The sequence below is a fragment of the Salvelinus namaycush genome, chromosome 4, assembly GCF_016432855.1.
Source record: "Salvelinus namaycush isolate Seneca chromosome 4, SaNama_1.0, whole genome shotgun sequence".
Classification (NCBI taxonomy): Eukaryota; Metazoa; Chordata; class Actinopteri; order Salmoniformes; family Salmonidae; genus Salvelinus; species Salvelinus namaycush.
The window spans coordinates 82,818,819-82,838,486 of NC_052310.1; the positions used below are offsets into that span (position 1 = coordinate 82,818,819).

Consider the following 19,668-nt stretch of genomic DNA (forward strand, 5'->3'; position numbering starts at 1 on the left):
TATGTGGTAGTGGTGGAGTAGGGGCCTGAGGGCACATGGTGTGTTGTGAATTTATTGTAATGTTTTAAAATTGTATAAACTGCCTTAATTTTGCTGGACCCAGGAAGAGTAGCTGCTGCTTTGGCAGCAGGTAATGGGGATCCATAATAAATACAAATACGAAGTCCTGCCAATCCATTAAAGTGTGATCCAGTAATTTCACTTAAGTTAATTGCTGAACAGTCTACTATCTCTCTGTCTCTCTATTTCTCTGTCTCTCTTTCTGATGTATTGTGACTTCGTTGGGTCGACTGTGTGAGAGACAGCGAGTCAATATGGTGTGTTTGTGGTCATATCAGGAGCTGGTGGTGATGGGAGCTCCAGGATCATACTACTGGACAGGAACAGTTAAGGTCTACAACCTGACCTCCAACACCTTCTACAACCCCAAAAAAGAAGACATCGACTCACACAGATACAGTTATCTAGGTATGTATCCTGTCTTTGTTTAGTTTACCCAATCAATCACATTCATATGCAGCCTTTTTACATCAACCGTTTGACAAGTAAGGCTTTACAGTAACACGGCATATACTACCAAAGAGCAACAGTAAATTATCACATTTGACCAACTCTGTCTGGCTGTTTGACCGACTCTGTCTGGCTGTTTGACCGACTCTGTCTGGCTGTTTGACCGACTCTGTCTGGCTGTTTGACCGACTGTAACTGTCGGTTTGACCGACTTTAACTGTCTGTTTGACCAACACTTTACAGGCTATGCCGTGACTACTGGACACTTCTCCTCTCCTAACATCATAGATGTGGCTGCAGGAGCTCCACAACACAGTGGAGGGGGGAAAGTATGTACTGGAATGTTATACCTTTGTTGTGTTATTGCATTGGTGTGGTACATACCTGTACTGAGTACCTGTAACATACATACCTGTACTGAGTACCTGTAACATACATACCTGTACTGAGTACCTGTAACATACATACCTGTCCTGTGTACCTGTAACATACATACCTGTCCTGTGTATCTGTAACATATATACCTGTACTGAGTACCTGTAACATTCATACCTGTACTGAGTACCTGTAACATACATACCTGTCCTGTGTACCTGTAACAATCATACCTGTCCTGTGTACCTGTAACATACATACCTGTCCTGTGTATCTGTAACATATATACCTGTACTGAGTACCTGTAACATTCATACCTGTACTGAGTACCTGTAACGTATATACCTGTACTGTGTACCTCTAACGTACATACTTGTACTGTGTACCTGAAACGTACCAGTATTTTAACTCTGTTGACTCCTTTCCCTCCAGGTTTACATATTCAGAATCGATGGTGTGTCTTTGGTGAAGATCTTTCAAGCCTCAGGGACAATGGTTTGTGTCTGAAGGTTCACAGTTAGCTACTATGCTTTTTAACCATTACTACATAAGTGACATATTGTTGTTTATTTACCAGTGTGTCGGTAGTAATCACTCTTAACATATGCCATTTAGCAGACACTTTTACCCAAAGTGACTTAGTCATGCGTCATTCATTTTACAGATGGGTGGTCCCGGGAATCTAACCCACTTCCTTGGCATTACAAGCACCATGCTTTACCAACTGAGCTACAAAGAACTACCGTTCACTTCAAGCATCTGTTAGCATTCTTTGTTATCAGAAATAACATAGGGCTACACTTGAGTGATAATTGACACATGCCTTGTCTTGTTCTAAAAAGCATGCTCAATGGAGAGTCTCTAATGTTAATCTGGGTCTGGGAACCAGGCCCCATGTGTTGTAGAGTACACATAGCTGGTGTAGATGAAACATGGCAGGCTGCTAGTTCAGCTAGTGTAGCTGAAGCATGGCAGGCTGCTAGTTCATAGCTGGTGTAGATGAAGCATGGCAGGCTGCTAGTTCATAGCTGGTGTAGATGACGCATGGCAGGCTGCTAGTTCATAGCTGGTGTAGATGAAGCATGGCAGGCTGCTAGTTCATAGCTGGTGTAGATGAAGCATGGCAGGCTGCTAGTTCATAGCTGGTGTAGATGAAGCATGGCAGGCTGCTAGTTCATAGCAGGTGTAGATGAACTATGGCAGGCTGCTAGTTCATAGCTGGTGTAGATGAAGCATGGCAGGCTGCTAGTTCATAGCAGGTGTAGATGAAGCATGGCAGGCTGCTAGTTCATAGCAGGTGTAGATGAAGCATGGCAAGCTGCTAGTTTATAGCAGGTGTAGATGAAGCATGGCAGGCTGCTAGTTCAGCTGGTGTAGATGAAGCATGGCAGGCTGCTAGTTCATAGCTGGTGTAGATGAAGCATGGCAGGCTGCTAGTTCATAGCTGGTGTAGATGAAGCATGGCAGGCTGCTAGTTCATAGCTGGTGTAGATGAAGCATGGCAGGCTGCTAGTTCATAGCTGGTGTAGCTGAAACATGGCAGGCTGCTAGTTCATAGCAGGTGTAGATGAAGCATGGCAGGCTGCTAGTTCATAGCAGGTGTAGATGAAGCATGGCAGGCTGCTAGTTCATAGCTGGTGTAGATGAAGCATGGCAGGCTGCTAGTTCATAGCTGGTGTAGATGACGCATGGCAGGCTGCAAGTTCATAGCAGGTGTAGATGAAGCATGGCAGGCTGCTAGTTCATAGCTGGTGTAGATGAAGCATGGCAGGCTGCTAGTTCATAGCAGGTGTAGATGAAGCATGGCAGGCTGCTAGTTCATAGCTGGTGTAGATGAAACATGGCAGGCTGCTAGTTCATAGCTGGTGTAGATGAAGCATGGCAGGCTGCTAGTTCATAGCTGGTGTAGATGAAGCATGGCAGGCTGCTAGTTCAGCTAGTTTAGCTGAAACATGGCAGGCTGCTAGTTCATAGCTGGTGTAGATGAAGCATGGCAGGCTGCTAGTTCATAGCTGGTGTAGATGAAGCATGGCAGGCTGCTAGTTCATAGCTGGTGTAGCTGAAACATGGCAGGCTGCTAGTTCAGCTAGTGTAGCTGAAACATGGCAGGCTGCTAGTTCATAGCTGGTGTAGATGAAGCATGGCAGGCTGCTAGTTCATAGCAGGTGTAGATGAAGCATGGTAGGCTGCTAGTTCATAGCAGGTGTAGATGAAGCATGGCAGGCTGCTAGTTCATAGCTGGTGTAGATGAAGCATGGCAGGCTGCTAGTACATAGCAGGTGTAGCTGAAACATGGCAGGCTGCTAGTTCATAGCTGTTTGTAGATGAAGCATGGCAGGCTGCTAGTTCATAGCTGGTGTAGATGAAGCATGGCAGGCTGCTAGTTCATAGCAGGTGTAGATGAAGCATGGCAGGCTGCTAGTTCATAGCAGGTGTAGATGAAGCATGGCAGGCTGCTAGTTCATAGCTGGTGTAGATGAAGCATGGCAGGCTGCTAGTTCATAGCTGGTGTAGATGAAGCATGGCAGGCTGCTAGTTCATAGCAGGTGTAGATGAAGCATGGCAGGCTGCTAGTACATAGCTGGTGTAGATGAAGCATGGCAGGCTGCTAGTTCATAGCTGGTGTAGATGAACCATGGCAGGCTGCTAGTTCATAGCTGGTGTAGATGAAGCATGGCAGGCTGCTAGTTCATAGCTGGTGTAGATGAAGCATGGCAGGCTGCTAGTTCATAGCTGGTGTAGATGAAGCATGGCAGGCTGCTAGTTCATAGCAGGTGTAGATGAAGCATGGCAGGCTGCTAGTTCATAGCAGGTGTAGATGAAGCATGGCAGGCTGCTAGTTCATAGCTGGTGTAGATGAAGCATGGCAGGCTGCTAGTTCATAGCTGGTGTAGATGAAGCATGGCAGGCTGCTAGTTCATAGCAGGTGTAGATGAAGCATGGCAGGCTGCTAGTACAGCTGGTGTAGCTGAAACATGGCAGGCTGCTAGATGTTTGTTTTCTCAGGAGCACCACGCAGTTTATGCTGTCTATGTAATGTTTAGAGAGCAGCAGTGGTTAGGTAATGGGAGGGATGGAGGCTGTGGGCTGCATTCCAAATAACAGCCCATGATGGGCTTTGGTCAAAAGTATTACACTATAGACATGCCATTTGGGACACATCCCTCGTCTGGCCAGGAACCACACAGCTAGGGAGGGCAATTCACATGGTTTTAAGCGTAAATAACAAGTACATCTTGGTAGATAAAGATACGTTTTGTAAATATTCTGTTAATATTGGTCGAGATATGAAAGGGAAAATAAATCTAGTCAGATTGTGGAGGGAGAGGATGATGAAACTAAAGGAAGTGCATGTCTATCTGGATGGCATGCAGAAAAGCAGACCTCTTAGGGAATGAATAGAGGAGAGGAGAGCAGGGGAGAGGAGAATATTTTTCCCAGTGGGAACTTCAGTTGTGTTTAATAAATACACACGTAATTCACATGACAGATACACCATTATACTAGATCAACACCATTAATCATTTTTTGTTGAATAGCGCTCCTTGACTATGTGATCTGACCAGTGCTGGGTTTGTCTAAGTAACCACTAACCAGTGCTGGGTTTGTCTAAGTAACCACTAACCAGTGCTGAGTTTGTCTAAGTAACCACTAACCAGTGCTGGGTTTGTCTAAGTAACACTAACAGTGCTGGGGTTTGTCTAAGTAACCCACTAACCAGTGCTGAGTTTGTCTAAGTAACCACTAACCAGTGCTGGGTTTGTCTAAGTAACCACTAACCAGTGCTGGGTTTGTCTAAGTAACCACTAACCAGTGCTGGGTTTGTCTAAGTAACCACTAACCAGTGCTGGGTTTGTCTAAGTAACCACTAACCAGTGCTGGGTTTGTCTAAGTAACCACTAACCAGTGCTGGGTTTGTCTAAGTAACCACTAACCAGTGCTGGGTTTGTCTAAGTAACCAGTAACCAGTGCTGGGTTTGTCTAAGTACCACTAACAGTGCGGTTGTTAGTAACCACTAACCAGTGCGGGTTGTCTAGTAACCACTAACCAGTGCTGGGTTTGTCTAAGTAACCACTAACCAGTGCTGGGTTTGTCTAAGTAACCACTAACCAGGCTGGGTTGTCTAAGTAACCACAACCAGTGCTGGGTTTGTCTAAGTAACCACTAACCAGTGCTGGGTTTGTCTAAGTAACCACTAACCAGTGCTGGGTTTGTCTAAGTAACCACTAACCAGTGCTGGGTTTGCCTAAGTAACCACTAACCAGTGCTGGGTTTGCCTAAGTAACCACTAACCAGTGCTGGGTTTGTCTAAGTAACCACTAACCAGTGCTGGGTTTGTCTAAGTAACCACTAACCAGTGCTGGGTTTGTCTAAGTAACCACTAACCAGTGCTGGGTTTGCTAAGTAACCACTACCATTGCTGGGTTTGTCTAAGTAACCACTAACCAGTGCTGGTTTGTCTAAGTAACCACTAACCAGTGCTGGGTTTGCCTAAGTAACCACTAACCAGTGCTGGGTTTGCCTAAGTAACCACTAACCAGTGCTGGGTTTGCCTAAGTAACCACTAACCAGTGCTGGGTTTGCCTAAGTAACCACTAACCAGTGCTGGGTTTGCCTAAGTAACCACTAACCAGTGCTGGTTTGTCTAAGTAACCACTAACCAGTGCTGGTTTTGCTCAGTAACCACTAACCAGTGCTGGGTTGTCTAAGTACCACTAACCAGTGCTGGGTTTGTCTAAGTAACCACTAACCTTGCTGGTTTGTCTAGTAACACTAACCAGTCTGGTTGCTAGTACCCTAACCGTGCTGGGTTTGCCTAAGTAACCACTAACCATTGCTGGGTTGTCTAAGTAACCACTAACCAGTGCTGGGTTTGTCTAAGTAACCACTAACCAGTGCTGGGTTTGTCTAAGTAACCACTAACCGATGCTGGGTTTGTCTAAGTAACCACTAACCAGTGCTGGGTTTGTCTAAGTAACCACTAACCATGTGCTGGTTTTGTCAAGTAACCACTAACCGGCTGGGTTTGTCTAAGTAACCTAACCAGTGCTGGGTTTGCTAAGTAACCACTAACCAGTGCTGGGTTTGTCTAAGTAACCACTAACCAGTGCTGGTTTGTCTAAGTAACCACTAACCAGTGCTGGGTTTGTCTAAGTAACCACTAACCATTGCTGGGTTTGTCTAAGTAACCACTAACCAGTGCTGGGTTTGTCTAAGTAACCACTAACCAGTGCTGGTTTGTCTAAGTAACCACTAACCAGTGCTGGGTTTGTCTAAGTAACCACTAACCGTGCTGGTTTTTCTAAGTAACCACTAACCAGTGCTGGGTTTGTCTAAGTAACCACTAACCAGTGCTGGTTTGTCTAAGTAACACTAACCGTGCTGTTTGTCTAGTAACCACTAACCAGTGCTGGGTTTGTCTAAGTAACCACTAACCAGTGCTGTTTGTCTAAGTAACCACTACACAGTGCTGGGTTTGTCTAATAACCACTAACCAGTGCGTGTTTTTGTCTAAGTAACCACTAACCAGTGCTGGTTTGTCTAAGTAACCACTAACCAGTGCTGGGTTGTCTAAGTAACCACTAACCAGTGCTGGGTTTGTCTAAGTTAACCACTAACCAGTGCTGGGTTTTGCCTAGTAACCACTAACCAGTGCTGGTTTGCCTAAGTAACCACTAACCAGTGCTGGGTTTGTCTAAGTAACCACTAACCAGTGCTGGGTTTGTCTAAGTAACCACTAACCATGCTGGTTTTCTAAGTAACCACTAACCAGTGCTGGTTTTGTCTAAGTAACCACTAACCAGTGCTGGGTTTGTCTAAGTAACCCTAACAGTGCTGGGTTTGCCTAAGTAACCACTAACCAGTGCTGGGTTTGCCTAAGTAACCACTAACCAGCTGGGTTTGTCTAAGTAACCACTAACAGTGCTGGGTTTGTCTAAGTACCACTAACCAGTGTGGGTTTGTCTAAGTAACCACTAACCATGGCTGGGTTTGTCTAAGTAACCATAACCAGTGCTGGTTTGTCTAAGTAACCATAACCAGTGCTGGGTTTGTCTAACCATAACCAGTGCTGTTTGTCTAAGTAACCATAACAGTGCTGGGTTTGTCTAAGTAACCACTAACCAGTGCTGGGTTTGTCTAAGTAACCACTAACCAGTGCTGGTTTGTCTAAGTAACCACTAACCAGTGCGGGTTTGTCTAAGTAACCACTAACCAGTGCTGGTTTGTCTAAGTAACCACTAACCAGTGCTGGGTTTGCCTAAGTAACCACTAACCAGTCTGGGTTTGCCTAGTACCCCACTAACCAGTGCTGGTTTGTCTAAGTAACCACTAACCATTGCTGGGTTTGTCTAAGTAACCACTAACCAGTGCTGGGTTTGTCTAAGTAACCACTACCGTGCTGGTTTGTCTAAGTAACCACTAACCATGGCTGGGTTTGTCTAAGTAACCACTAACCAGTGCTGGGTTTGTCCTAAGTAACCACTAACCATTGCTGGGTTTGTCTAAGTAACCACTAACCAGTGCTGGGTTTGCTAAGTACAACCAGTGCTGGGTTTGCCTAAGTAACCACTAACCAGTGCTGGGTTTGTCTAAGTAACCACTAACCAGTGCTGGGTTTGTCTAAGTAACCACTAACCAGTGCTGGGTTTGTCTAAGTAACCACTAACCAGTGCTGGGTTTGTCTAAGTAACCACTAACCAGTGCTGGTTTGTCTAAGTAACCACTAACAGTGCTGGGTTTGTCTAAGTAACCACTACCAGTGCTGGTTTGTCTAGTAACCACTAACCAGTGCTGGGTTTGTCTAAGTAACCACTAACCAGTGCTGGGTTTGTCTAAGTAACCACTAACCAGTGCTGGTTTGTCTAAGTAACCACTAACCAGTGCTGGGTTTGTCTAAGTAACCACTAACCAGTGCTGGGTTTGTCTAAGTAACCAGTAACCAGTGCTGGGTTTGTCTAAGTAACCACTAACCAGTGCTGGGTTTGTCTAAGTAACCACTAACCAGTGCTGGGTTGTCGCTAAGTAACCACTAACCAGTGCTGGTTTGCCTAAGTAACCACTAACCATTGCTGGTTTGTCTAAGTAACCATAACCAGTGCTGAGTTTGTCTAAGTAACCACTAACCGTGCTGGTTTGTCTAAGTAACCACTAACCAGTGCTGGGTTTGTCTAAGTAACCACTAACCAGTGCTGGGTTTGTCTAAGTAACCACTAACCAGTGCTGAGTTTGTCTAAGTAACCACTAACCAGTGCTGGGTTTGTCTAAGTAACCACTAACCAGTGCTGGGTTTGTCTAAGTAACCACTAACCAGTGCTGCGTCCGTCTATAACTTTATACATTATATAAAAGATGAATACAAAGTCATGTATTTTCACTGATGTGATGTCTGACCCAATGCTGTCTGGCTGTGTGTCTGTGCTTGTTTATTTTCCAGATGGGCTCTTACTTTGGCTCCTCATTATGTGGAGTTGACCTGAACAGGGACGGCCTGTCGGACCTGCTGGTTGGAGCGCCCATGCATAGCACGCTACGGGACGAGGGACAGGTCTCTGTCTACCTCAGCAAGGGCAACGTGAGTGGGAACATTGAGATCTGGCTTGAACAGGAATAGGGTTCGAAAATGTTATGAACTTTCTGAAATGAACCATGTTGTTCAGAAGTTGTAGGATATTCGGAAGGGAATGACCAGTGAGGGAATCTTACAACTAGGAATTCTGTAAATGTGATTTCTGAAAAATATGAGAAATGTGCAATGAACAGTATATTGTAGTCCTCCAGTCAACCTGTGTGTAGCCCTCCGTATGTAAACATGGCTGCCTTTAGCGTGCAGCAAGAGTTTACATGACCTCCATAGATTGTTAATCTGTCCATGTCAGACCAGCTGGTTAACAAAATGTTACTAATTTAAAGAAAAGTATTTTCTCTAAAAGTGGGGATTGTTTAATTTTGTCTGTGTTTGGTCCTGTTTTATTTGTGAGTTATCATTAGGATGTTATAACTAGCTAGTCTTTGAGGTTCTTACGGTGAGTTATCATTAGGATGTTATAACTAGCTAGTCTGAGGTTCTTATGGTGAGTTATCATTAGGATGTTATAACTAGCTAGTCTTTGAGGTTCTTATGGTGAGTTATCATTAGGATGTTATAATCCTAGTCTTTGGTTCTTACGGTGAGTTATCATTAGGATGTTATAACTAGCTAGTCTGAGGTTCTTATGGTGAGTTATCATTAGGATGTTATAACTAGCTAGTCTTTGAGGTTCTTATGGTGAGTTATCATTAGGATGTTATAACTAGCTAGTCTGAGGTTCTTATGGTGAGTTATCATTAGGATGTTATAACTAGCTAGTCTGAGGTTCTTATGGTGAGTTATCATTAGGATGTTATAACTAGCTAGTCTGAGGTTCTTATGGTGAGTTATCATTAGGATGTTGTACTAGCTAGGCTTGGAGGTTCTTACGGTGAGTTATCATTAGGATGTTATAACTACTAGTCTGGGTCCTTATGGTGAGTTATCATTAGTGTTGTAACTAGCTAGTCTGAGGTTCTTATGGTGAGTTATCATTAGGATGTTATAACTAGCTAGTCTGAGGTTCTTATGGTGAGTTATCATTAGGATGTTGTAACTAGCTAGTCTGAGGTTCTTATGTCGAGTTATCATTAGGATGTTATAACTAGCTAGTCTGAGGTTCTTATGGTGAGTTATCATTAGGATGTTAAAACTAGCTAGTCTGAGGTTCTTACGGTGAGTTATCATTAGGATGTTATAACTAGCTAGTCTTTGAGGTTCTTACGGTGAGTTATCATTAGGATGTTATAACTAGCTAGTCTGAGGTTCTTATGGTGAGTTATCATTAGGATGTTATAACTAGCTAGTCTTGGAGGTTCTTACGGTGAGTTATCATTAGGATGTTGTAACTAGCTAGTCTGAGGTTCTTACGGTGAGTTATCATTAGGATGTTGTAACTAGCTAGTCTTTGAGGTTCTTATGGTGAGTTATCATTAGGATGTTATAACTAGCTAGTCTGAGGTTCTTATGGTGAGTTATCATAGGATGTTATAACTAGCTAGTCTGAGGTTCTTATGGTGAGTTATCATTAGGATGTTGTAACTAGCTAGTTCTTTGAGGTTCTTATGGGAGTTATCATTAGGATGTTAAACTAGCTAGTCTTGGGAGTTCTTAGTGAGTTATCATTAGGATGTTGTAACTAGCTAGTCTGAGGTTCTTACGGTGAGTTATCATTAGGATGTTGTAACTAGCTAGTCTTTGAGGTTCTTATGGTGAGTTATCATTAGGATGTTATAACTACCTAGTCTTTGAGGTTCTTATGGTGAGTTATCATTAGGATGTTATAACTAGCTAGTCTGAGGTTCTTATGGTGAGTTATCATTAGGATGTTATAACTAGCTAGTCTTTGAGGTTCTTATGGTGAGTTATCATTAGGATGTTATAACTAGCTAGTCTGAGGTTCTTATGGTGAGTTATCATTAGGATGTTGTAACTAGCTAGTCTGAGGTTCTTATGGTGAGTTATCATTAGGATGTTATAACTAGCTAGTCTTTGAGGTTCTTATGGTGAGTTATCATTAGGATGTTATAACTAGCTAGTCTTTGAGGTTCTTACGGTGAGTTATCATTAGGATGTTATAACTAGCTAGTCTGAGGTTTCTATGGTGAGTTATCATTAGGATGTTATAACTAGCTAGTCTTTGAGGTTCTTATGGTGAGTTTTATCATTAGGATGTTTATACTAGCTAGTCTGAGGTTCTTACGGTGAGTTATCATTAGGATGTTGTAACTAGCTAGTCTTTGAGGTTCTTATGGTGAGTTATCATTAGGATGTTATAACTAGCTAGTCTGAGGTTCTTATGGTGAGTTATCATTAGGATGTTGTAACTAGCTAGTCTGAGGTTCTTACGGTGAGTTATCATTAGGATGTTATAACTAGCTAGTCTTTGAGGTTCTTACGGTGAGTTATCATTAGGATGTTATAACTAGCTAGTCTTTGAGGTTCTTACGGTGAGTTATCATTAGGATGTTATAACTAGCTAGTCTTTGAGGTTCTTATGGTGAGTTATCAGTTTGGTAATTTGAGTTTTTAGTGAAAGTTAAAAAACTATATCTGTAGCCGATACAGAAAGTTCCTCAAATGTTATAGGAGAAAACTGGATGTATTTCAGTTAGTTGTCAGTTATAACTGGGGCTCCCGAGTGGGGCAGTAGTCTAAGGCTTTGCATCTGAGTGCTAGAGGCATCACTACTGATACCCTGGTTCGAATCCAGGCCGTATCACAACCGTCCGTGATTGGGAGTCCCATAGGGCGGCGCACAATTGGCCCAGCGTCGTCTGGGTTTCACCGGTGTAGGCCATCATTGTAAATAAGAATTTGTTCTTTAACTAACTTGCCTAGTTAAATAAAATTAAATGTATTATAATAACCATTGCCCTTTAAAGTAAAGGGTTGTGTCATGTCATAACCATTCCCCTTTAGTTATGGGTTGAGTCACGTAATAACCGTTCCCCAGTGTCACGTCATAACCGTACCCCTGTCTGACTCTAATTGCAGGGTGTGATGGAGGAAGCTGGACTCTTAAATGGTGATAATGCCTACAGTGCACACTTTGGAGAGTGCATCACTGCAATCGGAGACATTGATGACGATGGGTACCAAGGTAAGTGTCTCTCAACTAACTCACTGTGTTGTCAAGTATAGAATGTATGCTTATGAAAATGTGTACACTCCTCCAACCTCCACTATTGTTGTACAAATACCAAACTTCTCGATGACACACTCATGAATATTAAATTATTTTCATGAAGTGGTCTAGTCGACAATGTTTCTGGAATGTGATATAGCTAGTCATACAGTTTTTGTTCCACAATATTATGCTAGAAAAGTCCAAAAGCTTTTCTCTCAGAGACATTCTGTTTGGAATATCTTATGGAGAGGGGGGCTCTTCAGGAAGCATAACCCCCTTTAACGCATGTGTATGCACACACACCCAGATATAGCGCACACACACCCAGATATAGCGCACACACACCCAGATAAAGCACACACACACCCAGATACACCGTACACACACCCAGATATACCGTACACACACCCAGATATAGCGTACACACACCCAGATATAGCGAACACACACCCAGATATAGCACACACACACCCAGATATATCGTACACACACCCAGATATAGCACACACACACCCAGATATAGCGCACACACACCCAGATATAGCGTACACACACCCAGATATACCGCACACACACCCAGATATACCGCACACACACCCAGATATACCGCACACACACCCAGATATACCGCACACACACCCAGATATACCGCACACACACCCAGATATACCGTACACACACCCAGATATACCGCACACACACCCAGATATACTGCCACACACCCAGATATACCGTACACACACCCAGATACACCGCACACACACCCAGATACACCGCACACACACCCAGATATAGCGTACACACACCCAGATACACCGCACACACACCCAGATATAACGCACACACACCAAGATATATCGTACACACACCCAGATATAGCGCACACACACCCAGATATACCGTACACACACCCAGATACACCGCACACACACCCAGATATAGCGTACACACACCCAGATATACCGCACACACACCCAGATATAGCGTACACACACCCAGATATAGCGTACACACACCCAGATATACCGTACACACACCCAGATACACCGCACACACACCCAGATATAGCGTACACACACCCAGATATACCGTACACACACCCAGATACACCGCACACACACCCAGATATAGCGTACACACACCCAGATACACCGCACACACACCCAGATATAGCGTACACACACCCAGGTATAACGCACACACACCCAGATATAACGCACACACACCCAGATATACCGTACACACACCCAGATACACCGCACACACACCCAGATATAGCGTACACACACCCAGATATAGCGTACACACACCCAGATATACCGTACACACACCCAAATACACCGCACACACACCCAGATATAGCGTACACACACCCAGATACACCGCACACACACCCAGATATAACGCACACACACCCAGATATATCGTACACACACCCAGATATAGCGCACACACACCCAGATATACCGTACACACACCCAGATACACCGCACACACACCCAGATATAGCGTACACACACCCAGATACACCGCACACACACCCAGATATACCGTACACACACCCAGATACACCGCACACACACCCAGATATAGCGTACACACACCCAGATACACCGCACACACACCCAGATATAACGCACACACACCCAGATATACCGCACACACACCCAGATATAGCGCATACACACCCAGATATACCGTACACACACCCAGATACACCGCACACACACCCAGATACACCGCACACACACCCAGATATAACCCACACACACCCAGATATATCGTACACACACCCAGATATAGCGCACACACACCCAGATACACCGCACACACACCCAGATATAGCGTACACACACCCAGATACACCGCACACACACCCAGATATAGCGTACACACACCCAGATATAGCGTACACACACCCAGATATAGCGTACACACACCCAGATATACCGCACACACACCCAGATATACCGCACACACACCCAGATATAACGCGCACACACACCCAGATATACCGTACACACACCCAGATATACCGCACACACACCCAGATATACCACACACACACCCAGATATACCACACACACACCCAGATATACCGTACACACACCCAGATACACCGCACACACACCCAGATATAGCGTACACACACCCAGGTATAGCGTACACACACCCAGATATAACGCACACACACCCAGATATACCGTACACACACCCAGATACACCGCACACACACCCAGATATAGCGTACACACACCCAGATATACCGTACACACACCCAGATACACCGCACACACACCCAGATATAGCGTACACACACCCAGATACACCGCACACACACCCAGATATAACGCACACACACCCAGATATATCGTACACACACCCAGATATAGCGTACACACACCCAGATACACCGCACACACACCCAGATACACTGCACACACACCCAGATATACCGTACACACACCCAGATATAGCGTACACACACCCAGATACACCGCACACACACCCAGATACACCGCACACACACCCAGATACACCGCACACACACCCAGATATAGCGCACACACACCCAGATACACCGCACACACACCCAGATACACCGCACACACACCCAGATACACAGCACACACACCCAGATATAACGCACACACACCCAGATACACCGCACACACACCCAGATACACCGTACACACACCCAGATATATCGTACACACACCCAGATATAGCGCACACACACCCAGATATACCGTACACACACCCAGATACACCGCACACACACCCAGATATAGCATACACACACCCAGATATAGCGCACACACACCCAGATATATCGTACACACACCCAGATATCGTACACACACCCAGATATACCGCACACACACCCAGATATAGCGCACACACACCCAGATATAGCGTACACACACCCAGATACACCGCACACACACCCAGATATAACGCACACACACCCAGATATAGCGTACACACACCCAGATACACCGCACACACACCCAGATATAACGCACACACACCCAGATATATCGTACACACACCCAGATATAGCGTACACACACCCAGATACACCGCACACACACCCAGATACACCGCACACACACCCAGATATACCGTACACACACCCAGATATAGCGTACACACACCCAGATACACCGCACACACACCCAGATACACCGCACACACACCCAGATACACCGCACACACACCCAGATATAGCGCACACACACCCAGATACACCGCACACACACCCAGATACACCGCACACACACCCAGATACACCGCACACACACCCAGATATAACGCACACACACCCAGATACACCGCACACACACCCAGATACACCGTACACACACCCAGATATATCGTACACACACCCAGATATAGCGCACACACACCCAGATATACCGTACACACACCCAGATACACCGCACACACACCCAGATATAGCATACACACACCCAGATATAGCGCACACACACCCAGATATATCGCACACACACCCAGATATCGTACACACACCCAGATATACCGCACACACACCCAGATATAGCGCACACACACCCAGATATAGCGTACACACACCCAGATACACCGCACACACACCCAGATATAACGCACACACACACAGATATATCGTACACACACCCAGATATAGCGTACACACACCCAGATATAGCGTACACACACCCAGATATAGCGAACACACACCCAGATATAGCACACACACACCCAGATATACCGCACACACACCCAGATATAGCGCACACACACCCAGATATAGCGTACACACACCCAGATATAGCGTACACACATCCAGATATAGCGTACACACACCCAGATATAGCGTACACACACCCAGATATAGCGTACACACACCCAGATATAGCGTACACACACCCAGATATAGCGTACACACACCCAGCCTATTTTTCCTGGCACTCACTGGAATAGTCTAAAGAAGGTTTTTCTTGGCGTGTGTTTCATACTGGAATAGTCTAAAGGTTTGTGATTGAAGTTAAGGCTAGGACTGGATAGACTGGAGAACAGTAACACTGTCTCCCATTATCTGATGAGGAATCTACTGTTAGACTGGAGAACAGTAACACTGTCTCCCATTATCTGATGAGGAATCTACTGTTAGACTGGAGAACAGTAAAACTGTCTCCCTTTATCTGATGAGGAATCTACTGTTAGACTGGAGAACAGTAACACTGTCTCCCATTATCTGATGAGGAATCTACTGTTAGACTGGAGAACAGTAACACTGTCTCCCATTATCTGATGAGGAATCTACTGTTAGACTGGAGAGCAGTAACACTGTCTCCCATTATCTGATGAGGAATCTACTGTTAGACTGGAGAGCAGTAACACTGTCTCCCCTTATCTGATGAGGAATCTACTGTTAGACTGGAGAACAGTAACACTGTCTCCCCTTATCTGATGAGGAATCTAGTGATAGACGAGAACAGTAACACTGTCTCCCATTATCTGATGAGGAATCTACTGTTAGACTGGAGAGCAGTAACACTGTCTCCCATTATCTGATGAGGAATCTACTGTTAGACTGGAGAACAGTAACACTGTCTCCCATTATCTGATGAGGAATCTACTGTTAGACTGGAGAACAGTAACACTGTCTCCCATTATCTGATGAGCAATCTACTGTTAGACTGGAGAACAGTAACACTGTCTCCCATTATCTGATGAGGAATCTACTGTTAGACTGGAGAACAGTAACACTGTCTCCCATTATCTGATGAGGAATCTACTGTTAGACTGGAGAACAGTAACACTGTCTCCCATTATCTGATGAGGAATCTACTGTTAGACTGGAGAACAGTAACACTGTCTCCCATTATCTGATGAGGAATCTACTGTTAGACTGGAGAACAGGAACACTGTCTCCCATTATCTGATGAGGAATCTACTGTTAGACTGGAGAGCAGTAACACTGTCTCCCCTTATCTGATGAGGAATCTACTGTTAGACTGGAGAACAGTAACACTGTCTCCCCTTATCTGATGAGGAATCTAGTGATAGACGAGAACAGTAACACTGTCTCCCATTATCTGATGAGGAATCTACTGTTAGACTGGAGAACAGTAACACTGTCTCCCATTATCTGATGAGGAATCTACTGTTAGACTGGAGAGCAGTAACACTGTCTCCCATTATCTGATGAGGAATCTTGTCAGGACCCGGTGCGAGAAACAGTCACTAATAATCGTCAGAACCCAGAAGATGAGGCAGACACAGCAGTACTAGAGATGGTGGTTTAATTAAAGAACAAAATCTTCAGGCAAAGAAACTAAATCCACAATGTCCAAAAATAAAGCCAAGAGGCACAAAGTGGAAATCCTCCAAAATACAAAAGAAACTCCACAAAGTGGTAAAAAACAGCAGGGAAAAACAAACCTCAAAAGACTACTCAAATAATACACAAGAACTAAACCAGAGAACCTCTGGAAAATCCAACAAGAGAAATATCTATATAAAACAAGGCTTGGGCTGGGGCTGGGTGCTAACTTACAAACACTGAGCAAGGAACTGAGGAACACACAGGGTTTAAATACTAACAAGGGAATGACCTACAGGTGCAAACAATAATTAGAGCAAGAAAAACAAAAGGTACAAAAAAGGTGCAATGGGGACATCTAGTGACCAAAACCCGAACAGTCTTGGCCAAAACCTGACAGAATCCCCCTCCTAGGAACGGCTCCTGACGTTCCTACCAGCCTTCTCAGGGTGGAGGGTCCTGAACTGACGAATGAGGTCAGGGTCCAATATGTCCTTGGCAGGAACCCAGGAGCGCTCCTCGGGACCGTAGCCTTCCCAGTCCACCAGATACTGCCAGGACTGCTGCACCCGGCGGGAATCCAGTATCCGGTGGACGGTATAAGCCGACTGGCCACCGATGACACGGGGCGGAGGGGGAGGTCTGCCTGCCGGGATAAGGGGAGAAAAAACAACAGGTTTTAATAAAGAAATGTGAAATGTTGGATTGATCTTAAGGGATCTGGGTAAGTGCAGGCGAAAAGTAACGGGATTGACTCTCCTGGCAATCTTAAAGGGACCGATGAATCTCTGGGACAGCTTGCGAGACTCCACCCGTAGCGGTAAGTTCTTTGTTGAGAGCCATACTCTCTGGCCGGGGTACAGGGTAGAACCGGGACGGCGACGTCTGTTGGCTTGTCGTTGGTACTGCTGTGAGGAACGCAGAAGATTAAGACGTGCCTTCTTCCACGTAAGCCGACAGCGTCTGATGAACCTCGAGGCTGAAGGCACTCTGACTTCTGCCTCCTGGTCCGGGAACAATAGAGGCGCATAGCCAAACTGACACTCATGCGGGGATATACCAGTGGAGGAGGAGCACAAGGTGTTGTGCGCGTACTCGGCCCAAACAATGAAGGATGACCATGTGGACGGGTTGTTGGAAACCATGCATCTGAGGGTGGTTTCCAGCTCCTGATTCATCCTCTCAGTTTGGCCATTGGACTCCGGATGGTACCCTGAAGATAAACTGGCCGTGGCCCCTATGAGTTGGCAGAAGGCCTTCCAAAACCTTGAGGCGAACTGGGGACCTCTGTCGGAAACCATATCTTGCGGAATCCCAAAGACTCGGAACACATGGTTAATCACCAACTCAGCTGTTTCCTTGGCAGAAGGTAATTTGGTCAAGGGAACAAACCTGGCCGCCTTAGAAAACCTGTCGATGATGACTAGGATCGTAGTATTACCATGGGACGGAGGAAGGCCAGTAATAAAGTCCAACGAGATATGGGACCAGGGTCGGTGGGGAATAGATAGAGGGTGAAGGAGTCCTTGAGGGCGGAGGTGAGAAGATTTGCCCTGGCAGCACACGGAACAGGCCTTGACGAAAGTGGCAACGTCTTCTTTTATGGTGGGCCACCAGAACTTACGCTGGATGAACTCCAAGGTGCGACCTACGCCCGGGTGACAGGTGAGGCGAGAGGAGTGCCCCCACAGAAGGACTTGGGACCTTGCTGCCTTGGGAACAAACAACCGATTGGCAGGACCTCCTCCAGGGCCCGGTTCGATGGCTTGAGCTTGTTTCACGGTATCCTCCACTTGCCACGAGATCGGAGCCACGATCTTAGCGGCAGGAAGGACAGTCATGTCAGTATCTTCTCGAATGGCAGGAGAGTAGATTCGTGACAAGGCGTCCGGTTTGAGATTCTTCGACCCGGGTCTATAGGTGAGGATAAACTGAAATCGGCTGAAGAAAAGAGACCATCGAGCTTGTCTGGAGTTCAACCGCTTCGCCTGCTGGATATACTCCAGATTTTTGTGGTCCGTAAGCACTTGAAACGGTTGAGAAGCCCCCTCGAGCCAGTGTCTCCATTCCTTCAATGCCATCTTAACCGCTAGGAGTTCACGATCCCCCACATCGTAATTCCTCTCGGCCGGGGTAAGCCGGTGAGAGAAGAAGGCGCAAGGATGAAGCTTCTTGTCTTCACCCCTCTGAGACAGGACAGCTCCAACCCCAACCTCTGATGCGTCTACCTCCACCACAAAAGGTTCATCCGCCGTTGGTAGTGTCAGGATGGGAGCAGAGAGGATGCGCTGCTTGAGTCCTTGGAAGGCCGTCTCAGCTTCTCTTCCCCACAGAAACCTTGTGTTGCCACCCTTGGTTACAGCTGAGAGAGGGGCTGCCACCGAGCTGAAGTTCTTGATGAACTTGCGGTAAAAGTTGGTGAAGCCCAGGAAACGCTGAACTTCCTTAACGGACTTGGGGGTGGGCCAATCCGCTACCGCCTCTACCTTCTTGGGGTCCATCTGGACTCGTCCGGGTTCCACTATAAATCCCAGGAATTGTACTCGAGAGGAATGGAATTCACACTTTTCCGGCTTAACGTACAAATGGCTGTCTAGGAGGCGTTTGAGCACTTGTCTGACATGCTTAGTGTGTTCTTGAAGGGAGCTCGAAAAGATGAGGATGTCATCCAAGTAAACAAACACAAAGATGTTAAGCATATCCCTAAGCACATCATTTATGAGCGCTTGGAACACAGCCGGAGCGTTGGTCAGGCCGAAGGGCATCACCGAGTA

General features: G+C 45.6%; 1 protein-coding gene across 1 annotated transcript in view; it reads left to right on the top strand.

Annotated features, from left to right (window-relative positions):
* Positions 1–19,668, top strand: part of LOC120046866 (integrin alpha-9-like) — a 165,730-nt gene that overhangs the window by 41,993 nt on the left and 104,069 nt on the right. Inside the window, exons 6-10 of the mRNA XM_038992441.1 lie at positions 339–468; positions 754–839; positions 1,318–1,380; positions 8,322–8,459; positions 11,451–11,556. Coding sequence (XP_038848369.1) covers positions 339–468; positions 754–839; positions 1,318–1,380; positions 8,322–8,459; positions 11,451–11,556 — 523 coding nt within the window. The remainder of the gene's footprint in view (positions 1–338; positions 469–753; positions 840–1,317; positions 1,381–8,321; positions 8,460–11,450; positions 11,557–19,668) is intronic.